At 34.9% G+C, this 13,613-nt stretch overlaps 1 protein-coding gene across 3 annotated transcripts; it reads left to right on the top strand.

Annotated features, from left to right (window-relative positions):
• Positions 1-229: 229 nt before the first annotated feature.
• LOC117919845 (probable LRR receptor-like serine/threonine-protein kinase At1g67720) lies at positions 230-13,613 on the top strand. Of its 3 annotated transcripts, none has more exons than XM_034837122.1 (16): positions 230-375; positions 490-603; positions 2,265-2,796; positions 3,068-3,573; positions 3,787-3,919; positions 4,107-4,178; positions 4,298-4,366; positions 4,445-4,516; positions 4,756-4,824; positions 6,223-6,377; positions 6,468-6,709; positions 8,582-8,708; positions 8,779-8,847; positions 8,937-9,123; positions 11,221-11,305; positions 11,819-11,899. In XM_034837122.1, exons 2-15 carry the CDS (start codon positions 528-530, stop codon positions 11,255-11,257), a joined length of 2,346 nt encoding a protein of 781 aa, XP_034693013.1. In that variant the 5' UTR covers positions 230-375; positions 490-527; the 3' UTR covers positions 11,258-11,305; positions 11,819-11,899. The 3 variants fall into 3 exon arrangements, with proteins under 3 accessions (XP_034693013.1, XP_034693012.1, XP_034693011.1); XM_034837120.1 differs by lacking the exon at positions 11,221-11,305 and adding an exon at positions 13,043-13,613 and having other exon boundaries at positions 237-375; positions 11,819-11,954; XM_034837121.1 differs by lacking the exons at positions 4,107-4,178; positions 11,221-11,305 and adding an exon at positions 13,043-13,613 and having other exon boundaries at positions 236-375; positions 11,819-11,954.

Here is a 13,613-nt window from a genome sequence, read left to right as displayed (position 1 = left end):
GTACGGTCTCGGTTCAAGCGCTTCAAGAGCTTTCCCAGTTCCAACAAGAGGATAACTTTTAGGGTGGGACCAGAGACGGGCGAATCTGGACCGTTGTTAGACCATGTGCCATCAGCATGGTCCACAGCAAGAGCCGGAGGAGTGGGGTTCACGTGCCATCCAGCCACTTTCCCAAACACAAAAGGCAAGCTGTGACGGTGACCCAAGCACTCCTCCTCGCCAAGGTCACTGCAGTGGTAGTAGAATCCACAACGAAGACTCCTTCTCAACTCGCACCAGTCCCCACAAGTTTAAAGGGGGCGATAAAAATAATTCTCATCTCACGTCCTCTCTCAAGCACAACCCTTTCTCTCCCTAGAGTCCAGCGTGAATGATGTGAATAACCTTCAGTTTTATCTCATCTTGTCCTTTTGTTTTTCTCTTTTGATTCATCTTTTTCTTTCTCCACGATTCACTTTCTCTGTTCTTCCCTTTTCAACTATTTTGCAGCCTCTCTTCTTCGTATTTTCATCAAAAACTGAAAAAGAATGGAAACGAGGCTTCTCCTACTCTTCCTCTCTGTCACTGTTCTTCTCATGGATGCCGCCAATGCTCAGATGCCAGGTTTCGTTCTATCCTTCTATGTATCTGTAGATTTCTATGTTCTATCCTCTTTAAGGCTTATCAAATTTGTTAAATTTCGAGTCTTTGATCGCAAAATGTTCGCCGTTATTATTGTTTATATCTCTAGTTGTTGCTTGTGTTACTTAACGGAGAAGAATTTTATTGATATGTGAATGAAAAGCTGAATAAAGAAGGGGATCGTTTTTGTGAATTTGTTTCATAATTTATTTAATCCCGCATAGTTGTTTTACTCATTGATAGTTCCCCTGCCCAATCATATTCTAAACTTTTTGTATTTAAATTTGTCATCTGGCGTTTTTCTGAAATCCGGAATAAAAGGTTGCAGAATGCAACTTGTGATTAATGTATACTAGTACTGCATGTTTGTGTTATGCTCAAGCCATAAGGCACTTTGTATAATGGTGTTAGGTATTGACTTCATTTTTGCTGTTAATTAATATTATTCTCTTGGAATCTTGATTGTAAAATTATGAATAGAATAATTTCCTGGAAACGACAGTAGTCAACTTACCTTAGAATTAGTAATCTATTCTAAGTAACATAGAGAGACTTCAGAGAGGGAAACTATTTTTTCGGTTGCCCTGGAAAAGCAATCCCGGATGTTGGACATATTGATTGTGTTGGCATAGATGTTATTTCATCCTCAGTTCTGTGTAATAATCTTTTGAGAGTTCCATTGAATTATTTTACCAAACAATAGACATGTGACAAGTTGCCAGAGAAGTGTTTGAGATTTTGAATGTAAGTTTTTAGACTTTGTGAATATACAACAGTCTTGGGATTTCAATCTATTGACCCTAATGTTCATAATTTTGATAAAAAATTTAAATTGTGGAATTTGGTTCAAATTTGATTCAGACCAAAAATGAACTAGCATTTTGAGCGCTATGCTGATGGAGTTACCTCAGCTGGGTTAGGAATCAGTTTTGCAGCAAACTATTTTGATGATTGTATCCCCCAGACATCATTCATTGGATGGTCCAAGGGTGTCAATCCTGTGAAAAATTACAACTTTATAAACAAGTGGAATTAATTTTTCTAATGGTTGGTGAAGTGATAAACAATTAATACAAGTAAATATTGCATGGCAAGTGGTTCACTAAGAAGGGAAGACAAAAACACTGTGGATTCTCGTTGTCTGCAAGCATGCCTGTTCATCCGACCCAGATTGATCATGGAAATTAAATTTGCACTATAAAACTTCAGATTTTTGTTGAACTGCTTTTCATTTCAATATTGTATCATGTGGGAGAATAATAAAAGATGATATTAGATTAGCCTATCAGTTGGATTATGGTAGGGTAACCTTTCATCATTTTTCCCATCAGAATTTTACTGTAGGTATTTTGTCATTTTCTTATTTTTAAATTTGATCGACAAAGCAGTTCTTTTCCTAAAAGTTGCATGCTTTTATTGGTTTTTAGGGGTCTTGCTAGTGTGGTTTTGTCTCCTTTCTCTTTTTGGCCTTTTTTTTCACCATTTGTATACCTCCTGTGTAGTAGGGGTAGGCCCCCTCATTTAATTGGTGCTTATTGATGAAATCTCCATATTCCTATAAACAAAATAATAATAGTAATAATAATAATAATAAAAGGAAAAAAAAAAAAAAAGACTGACAAATATGATCATGTAAAAAGCAGGTTTTGTAAGTTTCGACTGTGGTGGTAGTGAAAATTTCACAGATGACCTTGGTCTTTGGTGGACTTCTGATGATCAATTGATGTATGGAGAAATAGCAACTATATCTGTTGCAAATGAGACACGAAAGCAATATACCACACTGAGGCATTTCCCTGCTGACAACAGGAAGTATTGCTACACACTTGATGTTATAAGCAGGACTAGGTACCTTGTAAGAGCGACTTTCTTGTATGGTAATTTTGACAACAACAAGGTTTATCCAAAGTTTGATATTTCCCTTGGGGCTACTCCTTGGTCTACAATTGTCATTTCGGATGCTTACACAATAGAGTCCAGTGAGTTGATATTCCTGGCTTCAGATCCTAGTATTAGTGTGTGTTTATCCAATGCTACAACTGGGCAGCCATTTATCTCTACCCTTGAGCTCCGACAATTCAATGGTTCAATTTACTATACAGAATATGAAGAAGATTTCTTTCTTAGCGTGTCTGCAAGAGTAAATTTTGGTGCAGATAGTGAAGCTCCAGTCAGGTATGTGTTGGATTAGCTTAGCTAGTTAGAAGTGCTTTTGTGCCCTCTATTTATGTGTTCAATCATTTTAAACTTGTTTTGGGTAATGCGCCATCAAATCCTATGGCATCAAAAAGATATTTGCATTATTTAATTATTCTGCTACCTAGAGTAGTCTTCCATCACAATAATTTAAAAAGAAAGGAAGGAAAGCTTTGGTTGGCATGCATCTATAATTCATGTTACTCCAACGTTTAATGTCCATAAGAAAACTTTACTTGTGTTATTTCAGGTATCCAGATGACCCATTTGATAGAATATGGGAGTCTGACTCCTTGAAGAAAGCAAATTACTTGGTTGATGTTGCTCCTGGCACTGAGAAAGTTTCCACCCAGATGCCAATTGATGTCAATAAAGATAGCAGACCACCGGAAAAAGTGATGCAGACAGCTGTTGTTGGGAGAAATGGTACATTAAGTTACCGATTGAATCTAGATGGGTTTCCAGGTTTTGGATGGGCATTCACCTACCTTGCAGAAATTGAAGATTTGGGCCCAGAAGAAACAAGGAAATTCAGGCTAATACTCCCAAACATGCCTGATCTCAGCAAACCTGCTGTTAATATCCAAGAAAATGCTCAAGGAAAGTATCGTCTGTATGAGCCAGGATTCCCCAATATATCTCTCCCCTTTGTATTATCTTTCAAGTTTGGAAAAACATCTGATTCTTCTCAGGGGCCACTTTTGAATGCTATGGAGATAAATAAATATCTGAAGAAACGTGATGGTTGTCTAGATGGTAAGCATAGTTATGATTCTTTGTATGCATGTCAGTCTTTATGAACAATGTTCTTTATGTAGAAATCATGGTTTTCTATTTAGCGTATTATTCCTTCTACCCTAGTACAATGTTTGCTTCTCAACTATATCCTCCTAAAAATGACATTCTATAATTCATACCTTTGAAGCTCTAATGGACATATACCTGATGCTATGTTTACATGAGCTGCAGGATCTGCTATTGCTAGTATAGTTTTACAGTACTCATCAGAAGATTGGGCAAAAGAAGGTGGTGATCCATGCTTGCCAGTTCCATGGTCATGGGTAGCATGCAACTCTGATCCACAACCAAGGATAGTTTCAATGTAGAGGTTTTCCCTTTTTTTTTTTATTCTACTTAAACATTTTGATATCTATAAAGTTCATGTCCCTTTTAGGTTAGGTCTCATGCACATAGATTTTCCATTTTTCTTCTAAGACATAGCAACATATGTGTCTAGAAAGAAATGCTACTGATCTAATTGAAAATTTTGTAACCCTGGTGCTTGGCAGTCATTTATCTGGAAAGAATTTGACAGGGAATATTCCCACAGATTTGACAAAGCTGAGTGGCTTAGTAGAGCTGTAAGTTTATAGACTCCATTTTTATTTTGCTGGGTGGTGGTAAAGGTTTTTTCCTTGCTTATTGTTGAATCGGTTGATGTTCCTCCTATAATCAGCATTGAGTTATCTTTTGATTGCAGATGGCTTGATGGCAATGCACTGACTGGTCCAATACCTGATTTTACTGGATTGATAAACTTGAAGACCATGTAAACCTGGATGATTTATTCTAAATCATGGTAATTTATTAAATATTTTAAGCTAATAAATGTTCTTCTCTATTGTAGCCATCTTGAGAACAATCAGCTGTCTGGTGAGCTGCCATCCTCTTTGGTGGACCTTCAGAGTCTAAAGGAACTGTAAGTTTCTGAACTTGGATATCAGTTGTGAACACGCTTAATAGTTTAAAGGTCTTTGGAGTACATCTCTTCTGGTTCTGGAAGCATCTATTTTTCTTTAAATGGTTCTTCCAAATGTTGACTCCAAAATCATGTTTGTGGACATTTACCATGTTGCATCTCCAAAATCATTTTATGTACATTTACCATGTTGCTTCTGAGTAAAGATCTGATCTACTCAATGAATATGATGGTTGCAGGTATGTGCAAAATAATATGTTGTCTGGGAAAGTGCCATCAGGTCTTCTCAATGAGAACTTGGATTTCAAGTGGGTATCATTTTCTTTACATGTAGAAAATTAAAATTCGTAAAATGTAACGATGTGTGTTGAAAATTGGTGGAAATCACTGATTAGCTTAGATTTTTAAATATTAATCTCATATAGGCATATTTTAAATTTTTTTTAGTTTATGTACCCCAACGATTTGTCTTATTTTTATTTTCCGTAAACAATGCATTTCAATCTATAGTACTTTTGTGTCTGATATGCATATGGGGTTCTTGAGATGGAGATTTCAAAAAAATTGTTTGACAGACATATGTCAGGTGTGAATGACACAGCACAAAAAAAGAAATAAAAAAAAAAGAGAGAGAGAGAGAAGAAAAGAAAAGAAAAGAAAAATGGAGCCTTGCTTTGCAGTGGTTATAGTTGGTTTTCTAACCCCTATTTCCATTACAGAGCTTTAGACGATTGTAATCCCTGGATTTATGCCATTTATAGTGGGCCACATAACTTGTTATGATGGTATGATGAATGTACCATGAAAATTTGGTGAAAAAGAAGAATAATTTTTGAATAATACTTTCATGTTTCAATTTCATAATGCTATTTATGTACATTTATGTATATATTTTTTGCCTGAGTCACTGGTTAACTTGTTCTGCAGTGATATTGACTTGGTTCACCCACCTTGTTTGGTGCAATAAACAGACCTGTACCTATGTATGCTACTGCATCCCTTTTTGTAGGACAATCCTTAAAATAGCAGCCTATGAACAAATAATGCTAGGGCTTTTGGTTTTTGGTTCATAAAGGGGATGGTGGAATTAGAATTTATTAATGGATTAAGGGTTAAATTAGCCATGGTTTAAGTTGTTTTCCAGGTTGAATTTAAAAGGAAAGACCTACTGGAATTTCTGGACAGCAAGGAAAATTTGGGATTGTGTTTTTTTCACAACTGTTGGGATTTTATTTTCAAATTAAAGAATGGTTGAATAACAATTTGCATAATAACAAAGGATTAAAATAAAGAAGTAAGAGGAGAAAGAGAAGAACAAGAAAAGATGGCTAAATGCTGGAGTCAACTACAAGGAGAAAATTAAGTTAGCAAGATCCAAATTAAACCAAACATGAATAGGATTTTAAAACTGTGATCAAGAACCTAATTTAAGGGTTAGGCATTGGAACCAGCCATTACCTTTCTCTTGTAAGTCTTCAAAGAATATTTTCAATGCTGTTCCCCATCATACACAGTGACTGCACACAACAATCTCTTGACTTTGATTTAACATACTGGTACTTCGATTTTACTTGTCATTTTCAGGTAAATTGTATACAAAGATTAATCACATCTTTGCTCATGCTGTAGTTTTTGCCCCAGTTCTCCATCTCATTTCTCATTTTTACATAATATTTTCATTGGTGCTTCCTACTTTTTCTTGACAGCTACTCAGGAAATGATAATCTTCATAAAGGGAGCACAGGAGGTAGACACATTGGTATTATCATTGGATCCTCAGTTGGGGCTGTTGTTCTGCTTATAGCTACCATTGCATCTTGCTTATTTATGCACAAAGGAAAGAAAAGATACTATGAACAGGGTATGCATGTGAGCAATCTTGAAGTTTGCTTATTCTCTTCTATTGAAATGTCAGTGTCTGTAACAGGGTTTTTCTATGAATTTGTATCAGACCAGCTTGGACATGGACTACCTGCTCAAAGGATAGTTTCTTCCTTGAATGATGCTGCCGCAGAAGCTGCAAATTGCTTTAGTTTATCTGAAATTGAAGATGCTACAAGGAAATTTGAGAAGAAAATTGGTTCTGGGGGTTTTGGAGTGGTATATTATGGAAAAATGAAAGATGGAAAAGAAATTGCAGTCAAAGTACTAATCAATAACTCCTATCAGGGGAATAGAGAATTTTCAAATGAGGTAGCTTTCCCATTGATCCCTTTTCTATTTCTTTTTTTTTTTTTTTTCTTTTTTCATCCTTTCTATTTTGGATGCTCAACTATCTTTGTTTCTTTGCTCTATGTTTGTTTTTCCACAATTCCTCAGTATAACCATTGATGGTTCCCATGATTCTATTTCATGTAATGATGGACACTCTTTAGAAACAGCTATTGAATTGGAAGGAAACAAGGCATATTCTTTGATATGGTAATGTCAGCCTAATTGATGAGGACAGTGATCTTGCAAACAGCATTGTATGCATAGACCCAGAAATTTATTCATATGCTTATTAGTATTGGAATTTATTTTCATGTGCAAGACTTGTTTTATATTCTATTTGTTATTTATTTTGTTGAACAGAGAAAATAATCATAAGAGAGGCTTTCCTTACCACCATGCAGCACGAACTCACCAGATAAAACAGCCTGGTCTCATGAAAAATAGAAGCCACTTAAAATTCTTTTGATGTCCATCTGAGATGTCTACTTTAATAGATGCCTTTAACCTTCAACTTTATGAAGGAATAGAAGAGGGAACTTTTGTCTCTTCTACAAACTGATTTATAGCTACAACAATTTTCATTCTAAGCACTCAGGGTCAAGTGCTTTTCCCTCTCTCACTTAGGTTGGTTTGAACTCTAGAAGTCATGAGTTTGGTTGGGTTGAATTTTACCTGAACTTACTCTATATTGTCCTAGGTTGCACCCTTTTATATTTATACAAAGCTTTCTTTGCTTGTTAATGACACCCCTTCTAACTTTTTTCAGAACTCTAGGGGTTTGAGGTAAGGGGATCCTCCTTCTCCCTATTTATTTATAGTAACAATGGAGGCTCTAAGGGTTGCGTTTGGTTAGGAAAATGTTTTCTAGTTTTCATTTTCTAAAAACAGTTTCTATTTTCTATTTGTTCTTTTTTTGAAAATTGATTAAGAAATGTGAAAACTGTTTTTAGAAAATAAAATTTGTAAAATCTAGTTTGGTTTTGATGATAGTTACCTTAGTGTTCTACAACTTGATGTAACTTGGTATGTAGGTCAAAGTTGAGAGTTTTTTCACAACGGTTGGAGAGTGCTTAATTATCGAGGCAAAGATTTTAGTTTTGAAGGGTTTGGCACAAGATAAGACTCTCTGTCTTTTTTACTTATGAGTGGAAGGGAACTATGCTATTTTGATGGCTTGAGTGTCTGAATTAGAGAGATGGCCTTGAAGGTATGATGGGCAGCTTTAGCAAAGTTCTAAATGTTGCTGGCAACATGGGTTGTGTTCTTTCTCTTGGTCTCTTTAGTTAATCCAGTTGCTGATCATTTAGTAACACAAGGAGACAGGTGTTAGGCTTCTTTTGTAGGGAATTTTTTACCCCTTTGAGGAGTGTAGAATTACTCTAATTGTACAAATTCATGTTATATTATAGCTTTCCTCTTGTTCTTATTCAAAAAAGTTCACTCCCTTTCTTCTTTTTTAAATAGCTTTTGTACATTTTGGAAGGATTTCTCATCCTTCATTTATACTTCAAAATTTATATTAAATAATTAGTTTGTTTCAGATTAAAAGGAAAAAAAGAAAGAAAATAGTGGAACTGGTCTAAACTGGTTACCAGACTAGAGCAGTTAAACCTTGTTATTATGGAAGTTCCTATGGAAACACAGGTTGGATATTTAAAGCTTATGTCATCTCTCTTGCTGTGAGAAACCATGTTGATCTAGCACGGAAGCAAGAAAGTTGAAACCCTTTGCTTTCCTATTCAATAAAACTTGTTTCACTTGTCTTAATGCTTCAGCTTACCATACGGAGTTTCCTTTGTTAACCATTTGAAGCTTGTTCTTGTCTATTGATCCATACTACCATCAACCTAGGTGACCCTTCTTTCAAGAATCCATCACAGAAACCTGGTACAGTTTCTTGGGTATTGCCAAGAAGAAGGCAGAAGTATGCTTGTTTATGAGTTCATGCATAATGGAACTCTGAAGGAACATCTTTATGGTGAGTAAATTGTCTCTTTGAATAGAGGGAATATAAGTTTGCAGCTCACTTGCCCACAAAATTTTGGTAGGCCCCTTGACACGTGAGCGAGGTATCAGTTGGATCAAGCGCCTTGAGATCGCTGAAGATGCTGCTAAAGGTGTGTCAGCTAGGGTTGAAAATTCTCCTTTTTCTGACAAGTTTATGTTTTCAGAGGAATTAATTTGCTTATTGTCTCCTTGTTTTCAGGAATTGAGTACCTTCATACAGGATGTGTTCCATCCATCATTCATCGGGATTTGAAAAGTAGCAATATTCTTCTTGACAAATACATGAAAGCAAAGGTTTCAGATTTTGGTCTTTCAAAGCTAGCAGTAGATGGATCATCCCATGTATCGAGTGTGGTTCGTGGCACTGTGGGGTATCTGGATCCTGAGTAAGGCCTTTTCTCATGTATCTTCTACATTTCTGTTTTATTTTTTTTTTATTTTTTATTTTTTATTTTTTATTTTATTTTTTGAGATCAAGTTAAAACACCATATTTGAAAAGGAGTTGAATATGCTGCTGCTATATTTTTTGTCTGAAGCATTCAGTGCTCTTCATGTGCTTGGCTATGGTACATCTTGTTGATAAAAAGTGTCTTCAGATTTGTGTAAGCTGACTTTGAAAAGTCATAAAGTTCAATTATACAATTCAGTATGAAATGTGAAACCGATTTGGATATGTTCAGGAATGTTTAGAAGAAAAGGGTTCATTTTCCTGTTCCTAAGGAAAACTTGTGTCATGAAAATCTGCTAGCCTTCAAATGTGAATCTGTGCTTACTACATACACATGGGGATAATTTAAATTTTGGACTAGTGTTGCAAATAAGTTTTTTTTTTTTTCTACTACTGCTGGTCTGCATCTTTGTCCTATCACACTTCCACACGACGAATTATAAGGATCAACACTTTTAGCACCCCATTGTTCTTAGTAAGTTTAAGTGAGTTCCTTTATATACTTATTATCATTGTCTCTCCCTTCAACCCAGACATTGTCTTGGTTTCTGACATCCATTTAACCAATTTGTTGGAGTAAGGATACAGGTCTCACTGCTAAAATTCTAGTTAATGCCTGAGCATCTAATATGAATGAGTTCAAGACGTGAAAACTGTTTAATTTTCTTTGAATGTGAAAATATAGAATATTTAAGCTGTGTTAGCCAAAGACAATTGGTGATGAAATTTTGATGATGGGGGACTATATAGGCCTGTTCTACAAGTTGCTTGTGCAGGTGTATATAATGTTTTACTGGAGATGCAAGACCAAAAGATGAGAGTTTGTTAGAAGTGAATGACAACCCTTCTTTATCTTATAAACACACAATTAATAATTTGGGCATTTCCTCACTGCTAAGTTTTGGTTGTAAGGAAGACATAAGAAAAGAAATGAAAACTTGAAAAGTTATGGAAGTTTGGGCCTGGAGTTGCTGATGTAAGATTCCAAGTTTACTTTTCCTGTGGTGTCTGCATAATCAAGTAGTGAGAAGGGCTTTATTTTTGTGGATGTGGTTTCTGTGTAGAAATCCATGTTTCAACTGGCTCCTTTATGAAAGAAGCTGATCTCTAGCCCTTCCTTTAGCAGTTTTCTTTTTCTGGAGAACACATTTACTTAGCCCCATAGGCTAGGCACCCTTTACAAAGTTAGAACCCTGAACTATCTTTTGGCAGCTATGTGAGAACTAGGCTGGTCTCAGATTAGCAGTTTAAAAGATGGATCATTTGGTAATCTTTTCAGAAATACCTACAAGTTTGTGTCTCATGGAAATTAAATATTCTATTATGTTTTACAATTTTGATTGGTCCTTGGTCTGTAGAACAAAAGCGGTTGAATAGCATCAAAGAGGAGTTTTGTATGGGCTAGTGGAGAGGCTGTTGTATTTCTTTTTAGTCCATACTGGTTGGCTAAGTCTCCTTGTATTATGGTAGAGTTTGGCCATGTTTGATCAGTTTTTGTAACTTTGGGGAGGACGCCTCATCCTTCTCAAGTACTTTTATTCACTCTCTATATATGTTTTACAATTGCATCTAAAAAGGTCCATTGTGTATTTGGTTATTTCTAAATTTAAACTATTTTTGTTTTCTGGAAACTTCTGAAATAAAACCATTTTAGGATTTAATAGAATGAATTTAGTACAATTTGTACCAATAGTAACTCTAGCTGAGGAAGATGTTAATATGATTAACTGACACTATGAGAGAGAATAGAACAGGACTGAGTGCATTTTTAAGAAGGTAGAAGTGACGTCAATTTTTAAGAAAAGTGGGTGAAGGTTGTCTACCATCAATTTGGATTATTTTATTCAAGTTGAAGATACCTAAGAATTTAAATTAAGGGTATGCTTCTCTGGAGTTGAGTGGCAAAATAATTTAAATGTAGCCAGGCCCAAGTGGTTGGGATTGATGCTCTGTTCAGTTGAATTAGGTTGTTCTTGCTTCAGTTTCTTATTATTTTATTTTGTATGTTTTAATATATTTCTCTAATGGCTCCAGGTGGATCTTTTTCTTTCAAAGGACAAACTCGAACTAGGCTTGTCCAGTTCCAACATCAAAATACATCCTTAGCAACGTTTTGCTGGTTGTAACCATTTTTCCACCTTGTTTTTGTTTCTCCATGAAATGATTTTTATGGAAACTAGAAACAAGTGAAGCTAAGTTAATTCAAATATTTGCCACGTAGAATCAAACCCTCAGTGTTTGACATTACTGCCTTCACCTTTTCAGAATTATCCTACATAGAATAGTTGTTATAAGCCTTTTTTGAGGGCTTCTTAAATGTTAAAAGTAGAACAGTAGAATTCTTAAACTTGGGCCACACACGGTCTAGCATGATTTTTGAAAAGTAAATCTTTACTTTTATTCGACTGCAATAAGGGAAGGTTCTAAAAAATGTCAATTATCTTTATGTTTGATTAAAATGTTTTTAAACTAGAATTCCTAATCATAAAATTAACCCTAGAGCAAAAGTAATTACTTCTACTTCCAAACAGGACCATCGAATGGGGTGCATTTAAGATGCCTGATTTCAAGTTCCCTTGTTTTCACTTTGTTCCATTAACATACCTTATTTCTAATCTCTAATAATATGCAGGTATTATATTTCCCAGCAGTTAACGGACAAGAGTGATGTTTATAGTTTTGGCGTCATCCTTCTTGAGCTGATATCTGGTCAAGAAGCAATATCTAATGAAAGCTTTGGTGTTAACTGCCGTAACATAGTCCAATGGGTAAGTATGGTTTAAAACTTAAAACCCAAAAAATGCTGGAATATTGGAACTGTTGGCTAAGTAGGTCCTCTAAACTCTATTAATCATATTGCTCTTAAGTTATATCTGCTGAAGGTTAGTTAGCATCAATTTGACAATGTCAGGTCCCCTCAAAATCCTGTGGTTGTGCTGTTGGTTAAGTTGTCAAAATATTGTTTTCAATATGTTCAATTTTCTTTACACTTTGTTTGGATCTCAAAATTTTTTATGTGGTTTATCATGGAAATATGAAGAAAAAGGAAATATAATTGAAATTATAAAGGCTCTATTTGGGAAATGTTTTTTAAAATAGTTTTGAAAAATAATTTTTGAGAACAATTTTTGAAAACCGTTCTTTGATTTTTTGTAGAATAAAATTTTGTTTTGGAACATAAAATATTGTTAACATATTTTTTTTATGTTTTTTAATATGCTTTAAAAATTACTTTCATATGTAGTACTTCATTTTTTTTTATCATTCTTTGTATTTGAATAATTATTTTTTAAAATAACTTTCAAAAACCAACTAAAAACAACTAAAAGATATTATATGAAAATACCTTATTTTTTGTTTTTAAACAAAAAATTGTTTTATAGTTGTCAGACATGTTATCCTATTTTTTATTTTTTATTCTAGAGAATAAAAAATTGTTTTTGAAAAAAATTACAAAATAGGCCTTAAATGTTCATATGTTTCCAATTTCTTTCTTTTTATGCATGAAAGAAGAATAAAATTATAAATGAATTGAAAAAAAATTCAGTAACTATAAGTTTAAACTTGATTTTATTTTTCTTCACTTCAATTTCCAGTTTCTGGAGCCTTAAAAGTTTCTTTGTTGTTTCTGTTTTGTGCTTTTTTTTTCTCCAACAGAAGGGTTTGGTGTTGGAGAAGATCATAGAAATTAGCTTACCAACAGCACCAAAAAACAGTGGTCGTGTATAGAAATAGAACCTTTGGGGTGGGGGAAGGACTATTTAGATGATGATTTGAAGGGGTCGAGAGAAATTTCATTTAACTTGTCCACACATCAAATTGCTTTCACTGATCTTCTCTCATGGTTATATCGCAGGCAAAGTTACACATTGAAAGTGGGGATATTCAAGGTATCATTGATCCTTCATTACGTGATGAATATGACATCCAATCAATGTGGAAGATAGCTGAGAAAGCTTTGATGTGTGTCCAACCCCATGGGAGTATGAGGCCACCAATCTCAGAAGTGATAAAAGAAATCCAAGAGGCAATCTCAATTGAGAGGGGAGCAGAAGCAGCAAGAGAAGGCAACTCAGATGCATCAAGGAATTCTATTCATTCTTCCATCAACATGGGCATTGATGTGGGTCCAACTGAGAATTACTTGTCATTTGATGAGTCTATTGCAAGGCCAACTCCGCGATAGTTCTTGTTTTTGCTACATGGTATGACTTATGAGAGCTCCCAACTTCGTCTTAGTATTCTTTTTTACATGGTTGGGGGACTCCACATTATGGTGCCAATTGTAGATTATAGAACCCGACAAGACGGTAACCACAAATATTCATAGTTATGAACTCGTAAGCTATTTGCACATGGGATGGCATATTGGTTTAGCGTGTTTTATTCTTTTTGTCGTTCGGTTAATGAAGCTTTATTTTTGAGAA

The sequence above is a fragment of the Vitis riparia genome, chromosome 8 (assembly GCF_004353265.1).
Source record: "Vitis riparia cultivar Riparia Gloire de Montpellier isolate 1030 chromosome 8, EGFV_Vit.rip_1.0, whole genome shotgun sequence".
NCBI classification, from domain to species: Eukaryota; Viridiplantae; Streptophyta; class Magnoliopsida; order Vitales; family Vitaceae; genus Vitis; species Vitis riparia.
Note: the sequence above shows the minus strand (reverse complement) of the source record. Positions and strands in the feature narration are given on the sequence as shown.